Source organism: Mirounga angustirostris, unplaced genomic scaffold (assembly GCF_029215605.1).
Source record: "Mirounga angustirostris isolate CCGP_5_RB_7025 unplaced genomic scaffold, mMirAng1.0.hap1 SCAF_10, whole genome shotgun sequence".
Classification (NCBI taxonomy): domain Eukaryota; kingdom Metazoa; phylum Chordata; class Mammalia; order Carnivora; family Phocidae; genus Mirounga; species Mirounga angustirostris.
The window spans coordinates 48,220,452-48,238,021 of NW_026991718.1; the positions used below are offsets into that span (position 1 = coordinate 48,220,452).

Here is a 17,570-nt window from a genome sequence, read left to right on the forward strand (position 1 = left end):
GGGACATGAGCTCAGAAAGACAAGCCAGGCTGCGCCCAACATTGTGATTGCTATTGGAGATTATCCTCATGCCATTGTTGATTTAAAGACAGTGGTTAAATGACTCTGCACAGTTGTTCCTGAGCAAACTTTGTCCACTCTGATTACTTATCCTAGTTATTAACATTCTGTACTACTCCTATATTCAGAAGCTAGACAGCACTGATTGCAAACTGGCCCAGGGAGGCTAAGATATCAGAATTCCATAGTTTTTGCAGTGGCTCTTGACCTTTTTTTGGAGTCACAGCACTCTCAAGAATCTGATAAAAGCACAGGACCTGTTTCTTCCTCCACCCTATTAGAATACACCTCTACACGTACAGATGGAATTATATATAATTTCAGGAGGTTCCCAGAACCCCTAAAGCCCATCCTGCTCAAGGACAGGCCATATGAGGGCCATTTGGAAAGGAACAGGTCTGGCCTATAGGTCAGGGCCTTTGTAGGACAAGGGAGGATCTACAGGACTGAGCTGGAGCACCATTTTCCTAGGTCTTTACTTTAGATATTCTATGTCTGTTTGTGTATTAAAGTGTTACATTCTATCTTAAATACATTTCCATTTTGCAACCTTGCTTTAGGGTTGAATTCTGAGAAGGACTGCTTTAGGCATTACCTTATTTTCAATCATTTGGCTCTGTTAGTTTTTCCTATTATTGTGGCCCTTCCGCAAGAGTTCAGTAAAAGGTGTCACTACTTGTGGCCACAGGAGGGCAGGGCAAGTCCAAACACTGAATGTGAATGCTGACTGCAGCCTGGCTGCAGTGAACCAGTCCTTCCTTGTCCTCACCACCCAAACACTTAAGAGCCCCACTCACTCCCGTAACCTTCCTGTTTCATACTGTCAGTGGGACCGGCTCATTCAGTGCCCAGTGCCCTGCTCGCCAGTCAAAGTGGGAGCTGCTCTTCAACATCTGAGAAGTGACAAGTCTCTTCCCCATTCCCCAGATTTAGCACATTGGTTTTTTTTTAAGATTTTATTTATTTTTGAGAGAGAGGGAGGGAGAGAGAGCACAGGAGGGGAGGGGCAGAGGGCAAAGCAGACTCCCTGCGGAGCAGGGAGCCCGATGCAGAACTGGATCCCAGGACCCTGGGATCATGACCTGAGCAGAGGGCAGACGCTTAACCAACTGAGCCACCCAGGTGCCCGGTTTAGCACATTTCATTGTATTTGTGAGGATCACAATTCTCTGCCTTTGGTGTTCTTACATATGTCAGTGCTGGGGAGAAAACAGTCACCAAAGGAAGTGATAGGTAGGAAAGTTTAAAAAAAAGGAAAGCACATTCTTATCCTGTAAGAGCAAATCATTTTGTTGATGAGAGAAAAGGGAAAAAATGCCATTTGTTGGACCTAGGCATGCCATTCATAGATAATCATCTCACTTCTTATGCTTCATATAACTATGAAATAGGTTGTATTATCCCCACTTTGTCCAAAGTAGTATAACCCTGCTCTTCCCATCACATCCCACCACTTTTCATAAATTCACAGAGAAGAAAACCCTTCTGAAGAAACAGATTAGCAAGAGTAATTAGTATTGCCCAGATGAAGCCCACAGATACCCAGGAGTTGATGATTAAACCCAAATAAGGGAGGATATAATTAAGCATAACTTCCGGGACAGAGTCAGTTTGGAGTTGAGTTTTGGGGGAGGAGCGAGCCATGGATTGACAGAGTAATAAAAGCGCTAAGGAAGGAAGGAAGTCATGTGGCAAGGAGACTAATTTAGTTGAAGCAGAAGAGTTACAGGAAAAAGTAATGAGAGCTGAGGAGGGGGAGCAAATGTTGAACTCAACAGGCATATGCTAAGCTTCAGCTCTAAGCTAGCTACTGAGCTAGGGAATGGGGAATGAATGGGCATATAGGATCTCGACAGCAGGGGGTGGGGAGGAATCTTAGGAGCCATCACAGAAGGGAAGAGTGGGATATTTGAGGAATAATGAGTAGAACCAAGTGGTACAGGGTGAGTGAGGGGAATAAAGAAAATGACCAAGGAAGGCAGTATGTGCTCTTTAGCAAAGGAGGGAACTGATGAAACCATGTTTTAGAAAAATTAACTGGTAGGGGCGCCTGGGTGGCTCAGTTGGTTAAGCGGCTGCCTTCGGCTCAGGTCATGATCCTGGAGTCCCGGGATCGAGTCCCGCATCAGGCTCCCTGCTCGGCAGGGAGTCTGCTTCTCCCTCTGACCCTCCCCCCTCTCATGTGCTTTCTCTCATTCTCTCTCTCTCAAATAAATCAATAAAATCTTTAAAAAAAAAAAAAGAAAAATTAACTGGTAGTAGTACGTAAGAAATACTGGAGGGGAAGGAATGGAATTGATAGGACAATTAAGATGCTTACTGCAATCCAGGCCTAAGGAAAAGAATGCCTGAACCAGTGACAGAGAAATGGATAAAAAAAAATTTCTCCCTCTAGTCTGTTCTGGTTTCCACATTAGTCTTTAGCTTGGCCAGTGTGACTGTCCCTCAGAAGCTGCTGACTCCCTTCTGAGCCTGCAAAACTGTGGACTCAAATCTAAAGCACAGAGCCTCTATGGAGATTACATGAGAACTTTTGCAAAGGAAGAAGCTCTGTGGCTCTCCCAAGAACTTGTAGGTTAAGAAGCTGGAAAAAATTTCAGGAACATTGATGGGGTATCTGCAGGAAAGGCTGGTATTTTCCTTCATAAAGGCACCATGTTTTAGGCTTGGTTCTTCAGCTTTGCAGGATCAGAAAGTTGATTTTGTCAGTAGTGTCCCAGAGGTAGACTCACCTTACCAAGCTCAAGACCAAAGTATAAGTCAGAATATCTTAGAGAACCATAACCACCATAACATCAAGAATAGCAGAGACTCGACAAACACATCCTGCCATCAGGACATGTCATTGAGCCAGCATGCCCTCTCCTCTGAGCCACACTTGGATGGGCACTGCCTGCGCATTCTTCTGTTGCTCCCCTTCTCTGTGCTCCATTTCTGGCCAACCCTCTCCCCTTCTAATGGACACATTCATTCTTTGGATAAGCCAGTCTCATCCATAGGCTATAGCCAAATCTTGCTCTGGTCTGTGAGCCATTCTCTTTTCTTAAGGTAACTGTTTTTCATTGACCTCACTACTCTGTAGTACTCTGTTGATACTGTAGTTTAACTAAGGAAAGTCCTATTTTTCTATTTCCAGGTTTTTGGTGGGAGAGAACTTGCTGTGGTCTCCTTATACTGCCATGGTAGGAGTTTCTAATCTTCCACCCTTTCCCTGGGGAAAAGAAAAGAAACACTTCTCTTCTGCAAAATCTGTTGTTCGAAATCTAAACCATATTATCTTCTCCACTTTTGGAGATCCTTCGCTCAATTCCATTTCTTTCATTTTGTATCTGCCTTCTCATGCTTTAATACTGATTTTGCCTCACTGAAGTTTTGGGTTCAGTTCTTTCCGTACTTGTTACTCAAATTGAAATCCAGGCCTCAGGCTCAGTAAAATTAACTTACTTCTCGTTTTGCCTGTGACAAAATAAAATTCACGTTATTAAAAAGATACTTTCTCTTTACTCACGAGGAACATTTCTTGGGCAGTGACTTCATACTTATCACTGTAGTACCTAAAATATAATGTGGCAGATGACAGTTTGAGAAGGAATGGTCAAGAATAATGTAGCTTTACAAACTCTGTAAGAGAAAAGAGCATCATATAATCTTTGTACCCTGTACAATATTTCATATTCTATATAGTACACAGTAAAAAATTACTGCTTGATAGAATGAATGAAATACTTGGCTAATGAATCCTCAGAACAGTTCATGGAAGATGGCAGAGTTTTAATCATACTGGTCAAAGAGAAATGCATTGGGAGCCCCTTTTCAGGCACAGAATAAGTCATTAAGTAGGACATGAAGTCATCTGAGTCTCACCACACCTCCCTGTGTGGGTACCAACACGCTGGACTGAAGCCCTTTGTTCCGTTTGGAAAGTCTGGTACCTCTGCCGCCTTGTCCTCAGGAATGTCGTTCTAGAAATAAACCAGCCTTCTCCCTGGGGTCTATGAGTCATACACAGAAGTTAATTCATCAATTTTCTTAGGCTCTTTGTAAAAGTATTTCAGAGAGTCCTTCATGGTAAGGCAAAAAAAAAAATCAGGTTCCTCTTCTGTTTCTTTCCAGCTCTTGCCTCATTTCCTCTTTCTGTGCTTCCTCTACTACCTTACATTTGGCTTTTACTGATAACCTTTACCTGCAGACCCAGACCCCAGTGCCTGAGTGAGTGTTGCCTAAAACAGGAAGTAGACCAGCAAAGCCTCATCGCCCCACAGACCCAGTTCCATTCACTCAGATGTGGAATCAAATCACACTCCACTAGACCATTTCTGTCTTCCTGGCTGCTAATTACCCTTGTGAGTTACAGCATGCCAATGACAAATTTGTATAATCTATGTCTGAGGTGAAGCCTGGGAGTGCACCATTTTTTTCTTTCACGCTTTTTATAGCAAAAGTAATAATTAAATACATTTTTACTGTGAAATAAGAGCTGAAGAAGCGGTGCCCGGGTGGCTCAGTTGGTTAAGCATCTGCCTTCGGCTCAGGTCATGATCCCAGGGTCCTGGGAGCAAGCCCCACGTTGTCTTTGGACTCCCTGCTTAGCGGGGAGCCTGCTTCTCCCTCTCCCTTTGCCAGTCCCCGTGCTTGTGCTCTCTTGATCTCTCTCAAATAAATAAATAAATAAAATCTTTTAAAATAAATAAATAGCTGAAGAAGCAGAAGCTCCCCCTTGTTAACTAAGTATTTAACTTGCATTGCTGTATTATTTTTTGGCTGTTTTTGTATTCCAGAGTGTTTTTTAAATACAACAAAATTTAAGCAGAAGTATGAATAATAAAAAGGAAACATATTTTAGAACTCTGCCCTGTTTCCACTCCTGCCCACCATTAACAGTTTGATGGTAGCCTCCAGACCTTTGTAAAATGCATTTACATACATATGTATGTACTTAGGCCAAGGGTTTCATTTTTATTTATTTTCTTTTATTTTTATATAAATGGTTCATACTATACATCTGTTCTACAACTTTATTTACTTACTATTTCTTAGCTTTTCTTGCCAGTGCATTTAACTTTACTTTGTTAACAGCTGCGTAATTCTCCAAAGGTTGAGTGTGCCATAATTTATTTAAACATTCCCCTATTGATGGGTATTTGAATTGCTTCCTGTTTGAGGTTTTGATTATTTGTTATTACAACAATGCTGTACTGAATATCTTTGCATATGTGTCCATGTGTACTATCTAAGAATGTCTCTAAGTTAGATATCCAGGGGATAGAATTTGTGGGTCAAAAGATGGGCACATTTAAAGTTTTACATTTTTCAAAGTTTACAATTAAAGAATTAAACACTTTATCCACTAATTCCCTTTCTTCTGCAGAGAGTTCTATCCTGGGAACTGACATTGACCTTCAAACTATAGACAATGATGTTGTCAGCATGGAGATTTTCTTCAAAGCCTGGCTACATAACAATGGAACAGACCAAGAGCATATCCATCTTCTTCTTCCTTCACGATGTTTCAGCAACATTTCCAGAGCCAGAGATGATTCAAGTACACAGCCCCAAAAGACCTATTATATAGGCTATGATTATCCTAGTCTTGGATTAAGATTCTAGATTTGTGAGTCGTCAGAATACACATTAGTTGAGGTTTAGAGACTGAAGGAGGCTGTGCAGTGTAAGCACAAGGAGTAAGAAAAGAATTTCTAAAAAGTAACCACAGTTAGAAAAACTGAACCTAATTAAGCCTAGACAGCAAGGGCCAGTTAGTTTAGGAGGAAGACTTAGATACCTCAATAATAGGGCAGCACCTAAACTAAACAAGAGCACAATGAATCATATATTTTTCTCAAGTTTTTCATTTTGAATTGTAATAGATATTATTGATACAATAACTTGAGGCATGCTGGTACCTCAACAATTATCAACAGGGCCTGTGAGAAGGTAAAGAACAAAGATTAAACCAAGATTAAATAGAGGTCTTTCGGATAGGAAGACATCAAACTGAAGTAAACTAAAACAACTACAGAAGCAGGCCCCACAGAGGACAACTAGTAGCCCAACTAGTAGAGGTGGGAGTTCAGTGAGAAATATGGGTATAGACTCCCACTCCAAAAGGGGAAGACACATGGTGGTCCTTTCTTTCTGGGGAGAGCCATCAGATCTTTACCTGCCACCCCTCCCCACACCCCCATTTCAACCTAGGGCCTGGGATGCCTTTGATGACTTACCTTGATTTCAATCTGTCTTTCCTTGGTGTGTAAATCTTCCCTGGACCTCCTTTCCACTCCTTTTGTCCAAGGCTGATGGTGCCAATTCCTCTCTGTTCCCTCTTCTGGAATCCACTTCATATCTGTTTTTCCCAAGCACTATGCTACCTCCTTTTCTGCATTATCTCATTTCATCTTCACCCACCACCATGAAGCAGGTACTGTTACCATATGTCATTGAATCTAAGGTGCTATCAGTTATGAGATACACCATTACTTTATGTACCACAAAGAAAGAAAAACACTGCCAATTAAACATGACACAGTGCTTTCTATCACTTAGAAATATTATTTTATCCTTACTGAGAAGTTAAAGTAGTAAATAAGTGTTTGGAGTGTGTGTCTGGCCAATGGCAATTGTAAGACATATAGAGATGTTAGTATGTGGGGGGGGGTGGAATGTGTCTTAATTAAATACCGATATTATCTCCCTGTTTTACAGATGAAAAAACTGAGACTTAGAGAAACTAGACATTTTCCCAGGACAGCACAGAAAAATTAATAGCAGAATTTGAAGTTATGCAACTCCAGAGCCCACTCTTAACTCTTAAGATTAGAAATCTATATTTTGTACATTTGACCACACTCAGCCCAGAAAACATTCATCAAACCCAGGTCTGTCTGCCTCCAGAACCTGGACCCTTACCTACTACACAGCCTGCTTCATGCTGGGCAGTTGTGAACAAAGATGCCGCCTCATGCTGGGCATTTCTCTCATAAGGAGGGCTGGGGCCCTCCAAGGCCAGGAACTCCAGCAACCAGACTTTCTTCAACTGTTATACAGCATTTTCCCATGGTATAGTTGAGAATTTCTCTACCTTTCCCCTCCCTCTTTCCATGGCTTTCAGTACCAGGGTCAGAGCCAGAATATTTATCTCCATCTGCAATCATTTTTCAGAAATTTGCAGGTCTTCTGGGTACACAGTGGAACTTAGACCCAGATTCATCAGCTCTTCTACTAGGGAGGCCTACACTGGAATCCAGATGTTCAGGCGCAATTGGAGTGAGATCTGGGGAAAGTAGCCCTCCTCCATGGTGGGTATGACCAACCTGAGAGTTTATACAACTACAATAAAGACCATAATATAGTTATCCATTGTTTAAAAAAAAAAAACTGCTGCATTACCACACTGGATTTCTGGAAATGTGGCTCACTATAAAAAATAAAACAAAACAGTACAGAACGCTGAGCTCTTCTACTCTAGAATCTTTTGAGGACTGCTCCTCAGATGTTCACTCTGACTCCTTACAAGGTTCTCCACCCACTCCACCTTCTTCTGTAGCTGCCCAGGGCCCTTCCCCCCCAACCCCCCCACCCCTTCTCTAGGTGCTTCCCTCAGAGGCCTCCTTCTGACAGAGTGCACAGTCAGCTTCAGATGAGTGTCTTTTCTCGTTTCGTGGGTTTGGAGTCAGCCACTTCTGCATCTGGGTTCAGGGTGGTGAGAAGCACACCTGATTCTAGACTCTAGTCCTGGTAAGACAGTTTTCTCAGCTTTGGAATACTGTCGAGATTATAGTGCCAGTAGTTCTCAGCCCTGGCTGCAGTAAAAATCACATGAGGGACTTTTTAAAAATACCAGTATCTAGATTCCATCTCCAGAGATCCCACTTTCATTAGTGTGAGGTAGGGCCCAGACATCAGTGTCTTTTAAAAGTTCCTTAATAAAAAGGTGATTCTTATTGCAACCAGAGTTGAGAATCTCAGCCAGATGAACACAGCTCTCCAGTCCTAAAGCCCAGATATCTAACAATGAAGAAGTCAGGCACAGAGGAATTGAGGGGAGTCCTAGGCCAAGCCCCTCCTACTGACTTCCTGGGCTCTGAGACACAGCAGGCCAAGACTGTCTTACCCAGAATTAATGTCTACATCTGATTGCTGGGCCCAGGAGGGCCAGATGGATCTGACCTTTAATTCTGCCATCCTATCTCTTTTTCTACATTATTTCTGCTTTCGTTTTTATGTCATGTTTGTTAACAGTATTCACACCTGGTATACATTTTATTGAAAAACTTTGTAGTATCAAGGCTGCAAGCCTAGTGCAACAGTATATTGTACACTGTGGCATGTGAATGTACCTGCCAGAGCAGAACCTTAATATAGAAGGGCATAATACCTTGATGAATAATTCATACTTAGGTGAAGCCCCCTCAGAATGGTTGTCTGTTGCCACGGTGATGCTCCAGAAGGTTCTACCTTCAGGTTTCTTTGGGGAATTAAAAAATAAACCATTTCAGGAACTTATTCCTCCCCCTCCCCTGAATGTCCCTAGAAGAGCCCACAGAGAAACAGTAGCTGTCAGCTGACTCCCTGACTTCTGCTTTCCTGCTCTTCCTTCATCTGACCTATAGTCTTGCCAAAGCTTAGCCAGAGGGAAGCAGCAGAGATCCCATCTGTGATTGCAAAGGGCCTCTGCATATCATAGTGTTGGCTGCCTCCTCCACAGAGGGCCCACGTTCCTCTCGGACTGGATCACAAGCTAGATCTCTCACTATGAGGCAACTGCTCAGCCAGCCCAGAAGTAAAACAAGTAAAAACCATATCAGATGCAGAAAATAAGTTAACTATTGTATTGAGCAACACTGTAGGTCCAGACCTGCTCTGCCTTTCCAAACCAATCATACTTTCCCCTTTCCACTCCCCTGCCTCCTCCCAAGCCTTACTTGCCTGGTGGATGTGGAATGGGTAGCAGATGTTGTCTCTTAATCACATAGCCTGAGGTAACTTGTGACAGACTATCCCTCCCCCAATGCCATTTTTATTGTAGTGTGCCTGAAATGTGATCTCCAAGAGCGACTCCTCAGCCCGTCCCTTCTCCCTGGCACAGCTGATGGCTCCTTGAGAATGGATGACCCCAAAGGAGACTTCAGCACACTCTACCAGATGGCCTCCCAGTCGTCAGCCTCTCGTTACAAGCTCCGGGTGATCAAGTATGGGATAAGGGAACTTCCCCAATCCATGCAAATGCTTATTCTTCCTGGTTCCAACTAGGAAGTCCTGAGGTAGAGGGCATCTCCAAGTATCAGGCAGGTGGGAGTCAGTTCCAAAGCAGAAACTAGTTATGGGAGTGAAAGAGCAAGCTCAGGCTGCTCAGCGTGTGGAGACAAATGGGCAGATGGTGGATGATATGCCTCAGTAGGACATTCTGACCTGGATGAGGATTGGAAATCCAGAAAGTCTCTTAATACAAAGAAAAACAAGATCAGCAGTGTTTATCTATTCAGCAAGTGTGTATTGAATACCTTGCTGTGTTTGGCATCAGGACAGAGGTCTGACCTTCAAGGAACAAGGGGGTAGATAGGATCTACTCCTGCCTTGCCATTTCTCTAAGTACTAGAATTCCTGCTTCCAGGGGAACCAATTCTTGGGTAAAATTAGCAATGATGGCAAAGACCACTTTTACTGCTTCCTAGGTCCTATCACAGTGCCTGTGCACAAGTATCTGAGTAAGCTTGTCCATGAGTTTGTGACTGCAGATGCTGCTGGGGAACTTTCTTAAATTTATTCTCTTTTTCTTTTTTTTTTTTTTTTTAAGAGATCAAGAGTGAGTCGGGGTGGGGGGGCGGGTGAGAGAGACAGAGGGAGAGAATGAATCTTAAGCAGGCTCCATGCCCAGTACAGAGCCCAACACAGGGCTTAATCTCACCACCCTGAGCTCATGACCTGAGCCAAAATCAAGAGTTGGACACTTAACTGACTGAGCCACCCAGGTACCCCAATTCATCCTCTTCTTAAATGCATCCTCTCTCAGCACTTGCCACAAGAGAGCCAGGACTGGGATGCAGATGGTTAGCATACTATCATGTTACATGGTTACTATAGCAGGGGTGTTCTGGAAGTATCCCCAGAAAAGTCACTTGGAATGGAATAAGCTCAGGAGAAGAAACATCCATCAGAGTCTAGATGGCTTTTCATGATGATGCTTCATTCATTGATTAACAGGCTTTGAGCATCTGCTATGTGCCAGATACCTTGCTAGGTGCTGGCCATGCTAAGGTGAATAATTCACAGGCCCTAACCCACACAATAGAGTCTTAGACATAAGCTGAATTTAAGCTGATCTGATGTCAAGGTTCTACATATCACCGAGGAGACTTTCACTGCCATTGTCTCTTGCCAGGGCTCTAAATTCCAATGGGATCTGCGAGTCATTGACATATGGACTGCCCTGCATCCTCAGACCCACAAGCTGTTGGCAGCTGGACTGGGATGAGCTGGAGACAAATCAGCAGCACTTCCATGCCTTGTGTCACAGCCTGCTGGTAAGTATCCATGTTCCCAGGTGAGGAAGTAGAAGAGTGTTAAGGCACCAACCACAGAAAAGTAGCTAGCTTAATCCTACCTTGATCCCGAACCTGTCCCAACTCTCAAGAGGACAAGAAAAAACTGGAAATACTCTGAAATGTGGATTAAATATGACTTGCCTTTGTTGGTTTCATGCTATAGAGAATACTTCCTGAACTCAGTTATATGACAGTAAACTTGAAAATCCCTAATTTTGTACATTTAAATGGAAACGGTATTTTCCGTAAGTAACTATATTTTAACACTTCTCTAACACTGGGCTGGACATTATGGTTTATTTAAATGAAGAACACCTAGACTGTGCCAGACATCTTGCTAAACTGTAGATATTCAATGGTAACATGAGAGACATTATCCATGGCCTCAAGAAACTTACTCTGTAATAAAAGAGACAGAATTTTATATATATGTATATATATACATATATATAATATGTATATTATATATATTTAGAATTATATATAAATTACATAATTATAAAATGTAATTATGTATATAAATATTTAATTGTGAGAAGTTTATGAAGGAAAAGAAGAGCCTGCTGCCAGAAAGCCTCTCTGTGAAATGACATTTAAATTGAGACCTGCCAGTTTATGGGAATGGGAATTAGCCAGGTGAAGGGTGGCGGGAAGAGAATGCCTGGGAAAGGCATGTGCGAAGACCCCAAGCCTGGAAAGAGCTGAGAGAAGAATCAAGAATGGAAAGGCCATTGTGACTGAAACAGAAAGCCAAAAGGTGGGCTGGAGAAGTGAGCAGGGGTTAAATCATGCAAAGCTTTGTAGGTCAAGTTAAGGACCTTGGACTTTAAGTACAAAAAGAAATTATGAGAGATGATTTGAGTTTTTAAAAGATTACTTACACCAAACATTGGAAATGAACTGGCAGAAGCAAGAATGGGAACAAGAAAATGAGGTGGGAGAGCATTGTTGTAGTCTGGGCAAGAGATGATGATGGCTTGAACTGGAATGTTGAAGTCAAGAAAAGTAAACCAATTAAAGAAATATTTTAGGGGCACTTCGGTGGCTCAGTTGGTTAAGCATCAGACTCTTGGTTTCAGCTCAGGTTGTGATCTCAGGGTCATGAGATGAGCCTGGCATCGGGCTCCCTGCTCAGTGGGCAGTCTGCTTGAGTTTCTTTCTGCCTTCTTCTCCCGCCCCTCTGTTCCTCCCCCTCTGCTCCTTCCCCTGCTCCTATGCTCTCTCACTCTCTCTATCTCTCAAATAAATGAATAAAATCTTTAATTTTTTAAAAAAAGACATATTTTAGAGAGAGAGTCAGAACTTGGTGAAGGATTGGATGTAGGGAGTGAGGAAGAGGAAGGTATCAAATAACTGCTTGGTTTCTGATTCAAATAAGTGGGTGCCCATTTCCTGAAATGGAAAAAAATAAAAGAGCTTAGGAACACTTAGAAAAGAGCATGAAACACTTGAAAAGCAAAATAAAACTGCAAACATAATCGAGGACAGGTCTAACTGCAAGTGGAAATAGAGAAACAGTTTGACCTAGTAGCATATGGGTGATCAGACCAGCACAGCAATGTGTCTCTTTCACTATCAGAAGCAGGCTTCTTTTTTCCTGTTTCAAAGCCCACACTCCCTTTTAGGCCCACCCACAGAGTTCCTGTTTCCTATCTGAAGAACACCCATCCCTGTCTTTGCAGAGCTGAGACAACAGATATATCCTGACCGTCAGAGCCCAAGAGCTCAGTTGACTATTTACTCTACCCTATCCCTCAGGATCTGAGAGATGCTACATCACTCAGGAAGAATTTCCCTCAAGTGGCTTCCCTACATTCTTACAGTACATGATATTTTAAACAGACATTTGCATTTTAGTACACTGCTAGAAGGAGTGTAGATTTTCTGGAAAGTGGTAACTACTTCAAAACTTTAATTTGATTGCTGGGAGTGTATGTAGCACAGGAAAACAATCAGCAAAGGGAGCACAGATGTATATACCAACATGCTTATCTCAGTGTTATTTACAGTGGTAAAAAATTCAAACAACCTAAATGTCCTAAATAGAGAAATGGTTAAATCAAAATAAGGGAAAGGTTATGGGAACAACAATTCAGCCAAACAATGAAATATTATGTAGCCATTAAAAATAAGGATGGGGGGCGCCTGGGTGGCTCAGTCGTTAAGCGTCTGCCTTCGGCTCGGGTCATGATCCCAGGGTCCTAGGATCGAGCCCCGCATTGGGCTCCTTGCTCCGCGGGAAGCCTGCTTCTCCCTCTCCCACTCCCCCTGCTTGTGTTCCCTCTCTCGCTGTGTCTCTCTCTGTCAAATAAATAAATAAAATCTTTAAAAATAATAATAATAAAATAAATAAACAAATTAAAAATAAAAATAAGGATGGGAAAGAGTATTCTATTCCCTCCTGGCTTACATATATAAATCAGACTCTTCCTGCCTCTGAATTTGACATTTGAGCATCTATTTATTTATTTATTTATTTATTTATTTATTCATTCATTCATTCATTCACTCATTCATTCATTAACAAATATTTATTGAGCACTACATGCCAGGTACCATTATAAAGGCCAAAGAGACTCTTATTTATCACTTCTCTATCGTGGAAATTCACAATTATGTGGCTGACCCATCACTAATAGATTACCCATGATTTGGAGCACTTACTAGGAGCTAGTCACTTAACCAAGTGCTTTGCATGCTTTATCTCACTTAATCCTCACAATAATTCTGTGAGATAGGGATTGTTGTCCCCATTTTTACACGTGTAGAAGACTGAAGTCTATAGAGATCAAGTGACTTACCAAAAGTCGCATAGCTACCAAAGTGGCCAAGTCAGAATTTGAACCTAGTTCGTTGACTACAAAGCCTATGCTTTTAACTTTCTTGCTAAATTCCCTACCCGGGATGTAGCCAGATAAACACAGCCTACAACCCTGATGCTGATTCTCGCCTCACTGAACACCCCAGGCTTCTGTACTTCGATGGACTTGAATTCACTTAAGGTGATGGGATACTTGTAATAGCTCCTCACCCATCTTGTGTTACTGTTGTCTCTACTCTGTGTTTGTTCCACATCAGCAGATTAAAGAACACTCTCCTTTTCTGGAAAAGACAGAAGCAAAACAGTGTTTGAATGGCTCTTCCTTCTTTGCTTTTCACATGACATATCCGAGTAGCAAAAATCCTAAAAGGTAGTGTGTTATACAGGGGAGAATTCCCCACAAGCCTCTTCTGTTGCATTCAACAACAAATCTTTCTCCAGTACCTACTATGTGACAAGACCTTATTTAGAGTTTGAACCTCTCTGGTGCTATATTTACAAGTTTTCAGCACTTCTCTAACTCCTTGGTTTTCTAGTCTTTCTTACACCTTTCTCATATGTTCTTTAAAAATCTGATGTCCTCAGCTCTCTGTGTAACTCTAGTCTTCTGTTTCTTACTGTGATGTTTCCCCTCCAGCTAACTTCTCATTCTAACTTCTGTCTTTCTGTTAATAGCGGCGCTACCATTGTCTGCTCACCCAGGCTTGAAACCTCAGTGACCTCCAGCCTTCTTGTCCTTTACACCCACTTCATCACTAAGTCATATCAGTTTTCTTCTCATGAGTTGTAACTGTCCTTTCCTTCCTGTCCCCGCTGTTTATTCTCACCCAGGCTTCTTCAGTAAACTAACTAGTTTCCCTACCTCCAATTTTCCCCTCTTCTAGTTTGCCCTGTTTGTTAGACCCCGTTAATCTTCCTGAAGCACTCCCCTGACTGCCACATGTTTTTCGGAGGTGCCAATACCCAGCGACGTAAGCCTTGCCTGTTCTCTCCCCATAGCATCGCTGCATGTTTTTCTCCTCTCCATTCTTATCATCACCATCCTAGTTCAGAGTCTGTTTACCTCTTCCCTGTAATGTTGCAATAATCTCTTGTCTCAGTGCCTTTAGTGTTTCCCTTCCCAGTCCATTTTATGTACTGCCACCTGTTTAATCTTCTTGAGACACAGCACTGATCCTGCTACTCTTTAGCTTAAAGATATTTTGTGGCTTATTATTGATTATACTTTAAAGTTCATATTCCTTAGCCAGTATTCAGACTCTAGTCCATCTCCCATCATCCCCTTTCATGCACCATAGAGTCCAGCCAAATTAATATACAAACTTTAAATTGCCACACCTTTGAACCTTTGTTCATATTGTCCCTTCTTCTCTCTCACCATATGTTCAAACCCTACCCCATCCTGAAAAACTCAGCTCAAATGGTACTTCTGCAATGAGGTCTTTCTGGATTTATCATTAGACATTTGTGTGGTCTATTTTCTTTTTAGGGAAAAGAATGTTTCTATTAGCTTTTCAAATATATGATCTTATGATTTGGGTTAAAGTCTGTGATATAAGTCTGACTACCCAGACTCCAGGATAATAGGATTGCCTCTTCCTGGCATTTCTACCATTTTCCCATTTTACCAACTAATTTCTCAGCCTTAGTCAAAGTTAAGTTCAGAGTAGAAATTCTCCCTTTGTTACCTCTCTTTTTGGGGAGTCAAGGCAAGGAAGCTTTCTAATCTATTGTGGTAAAATGTAGTTTGTATTGTCCATGAAAAGCATGGGCTTCGAAATCAGATGGCCCTAGGTTCCTGACAGCTTCATTATTTCCCAACTGTGTGAATTCAGGTAACATATTTAACCTCTCTATGCAACAGTATATTCATTTATTTGAAACCTTAACAAACCTAGTGGCCCCATTTGGCTAATCTCTGCATAAATGGTACACAAAGAAGCACTATCCAGAGGCCAAAAAGTAATTTTAAAATTTATTTGTACTTTCAAAGAACATCAAAGAGGAAATAGTTCATAACCCACAATGACATTTCTCAAATATTCTTCCTTCACTCCTCAATTATATCTAACCAGGAGCTATTCCAAGAGCCTTTCTCACACACACACACACACACACACATTAAAAAAAATAAAACTATATCTACATCACCAGTCCCTGTTCCTCTACCTTCTTCCCTCTCTCAGCTATATACATATTCTATAGATTGGCTTAGCCCCTCTGACATAGTCTGCCTCCCCCTCAGGTCCTGTCTCTCTCTTCCTATTTAAAACATCCAGGAATAGAATTCACAAGCCTTCTCCTTTTGTGAGTAGAAGTAGAGTGGGGGAGAATGAAAAAAGTAGAGTGGGGGAGAAAAAAAAAAGGTGCATGACAGACACACATTAGTAACTCTTGTCCCTGTCACATGTTAAATAGAGACAACAGGATATATCTCATATAGTTTTTAAGATGATTAAATAATATTGCATGTTTAAAGCACCTAGCTTATGTCTGGCATATGATTTGCATGTGGTGGTTGGTTAGCTGTTCTATGATTTACATTTGTTTCTTTTTTTTTAATAGATTCTAATTCTCTGGAGATATTCTCCATTTTCTCACCTATTTTTTTTAAAGATTTTATTTATTTATTTATTTGTCAGAGAGAGAGAGCATAAGCAGGGGAAGCGGCAGGCAGAGGGAGAAGCAGTCTCCCTGCTGAGCAAGGAGCCCAATGTGGGACTCAATCCCAGGATTCTGGGATCATGACCTGAGTCCAAGGTAGACACTTAACTGACTGAGCCACTCATATGTTCCTTTTTCACATATTTTCTTGAACATACTAATCATAACTATTTTAAAGTTCTTGTATGCCAATCCCAATACCTGGATCACCTGTGGCTTTGTTTTAGCTCTCTTTTTTTCTTCTGATTTTCAGACATGTGGTCCTGTCTTTTGGTGCACCTGGTAATATTCTAATGAAAGATGCTCAGTGTGTCTAAATAAATCGTAGAGGCTCCAATTGGTATTCCTCTAGAGAGGGTCCATCCTGACCCTGCACTCTATGCAGATAGAGTGATGACACATCATCCTATTCTACTCAGAAGCTGTATTGAGTCCAGGCTGAACTGCAGTCCTACTAAGGCTCCATTTACCCCTGGTTTGCTCTTGGCCTTCCAGGATTTTCCCCTGAAACCTGGTATATTATGTGCATCCCCTTCCCTTGGACAACCCCAACTCTAATCACTCTATCCCAAGTCTGTTAAAATACACCGCTTCTAAAGGCTTTCTCTTGGGCATTTTTGCCTCCTGCTCCATGTAGCCCCCATATTTGGTAAATGTGCTGAGTGAAAAATTGGTTTGAGCACCCACCCCACCCCTGGCTGGTCTCCACCAAAAGATCTGCTGGTTTCTCTGCTCCCTTGCAAGTGCCTCAACATATGCAAATCCTAGATTCTCAGCTCCCACCTGCTCTCCCTCCAACTCAGAATCAACATGCACCCTCAGGGTAAAAGCAGTTGCAGTAATTTCCTCATCTCTCTGGATTCTTCCCTCTCCAGAAACTTAGCTACCTCTCATTTTCATTGTCTCAGCACCTCCTCACTGCCTTCAGACAAATGGTTTCTGTATATTCCAGCTTTTCTAGCTGTTCTAGGCAAGAGAACCAGTGTGCCTCTGGCCATTCCATCCCACTCAGATGTAGAAGGAGATGCTTATTAAATGTTCATTCATCCCCCACTTCACATCCCTTATTCAGCTAGACAGACTGTAATACATTTTCTGGTTTACTCTCAGCCAGTTGGCTGACTCCACCAAGTTCTCATTTTCAGGTTCCTGGGTTTCCTTACAACTATAAGCATAGCTCAGTTCATTCAATGCTGTCTCTTTCTCTGCCCCCTTCTTTTAGAGTAGTTCTTCTGAACAAACTCCACACTGCCATAATTAAATTCTAATCCTTAGTACCAGCCCACCAGTCCTCATCAACTATAAATGTCGTGTAACTTTTCTAATTACACTTTACACATGCTCTAAATCTTAGTTGACTACAGCCTTAAATGTTGTTCCATCCCCTGATTTTCTTAGGTGAGAATTGACTGTTATATCTTTCCATCCTCCTCATAGATTATTTTGTTTTATTTGAGTATTTTACTTCCTTTTCCTCAGAAGAA

General features: G+C 41.8%; 1 protein-coding gene across 3 annotated transcripts in view; it reads left to right on the forward strand.

The window, feature by feature from the left end:
* M1AP (meiosis 1 associated protein) overlaps positions 1–17,570 on the forward strand; it is a 71,998-nt gene that overhangs the window by 44,474 nt on the left and 9,954 nt on the right. For all 3 annotated transcript variants that reach the window (XR_010405587.1, XM_045884701.3, XM_064572283.1), the window contains exons 5-7: positions 5,429–5,602; positions 9,086–9,248; positions 10,439–10,580. Coding sequence is in view for 2 of the 3 variants with exons in the window: in XM_045884701.3 (XP_045740657.2) it covers positions 5,429–5,602; positions 9,086–9,248; positions 10,439–10,580 (479 nt within the window). In the remaining variant the exon portion in view is untranslated. The remainder of the gene's footprint in view (positions 1–5,428; positions 5,603–9,085; positions 9,249–10,438; positions 10,581–17,570) is intronic.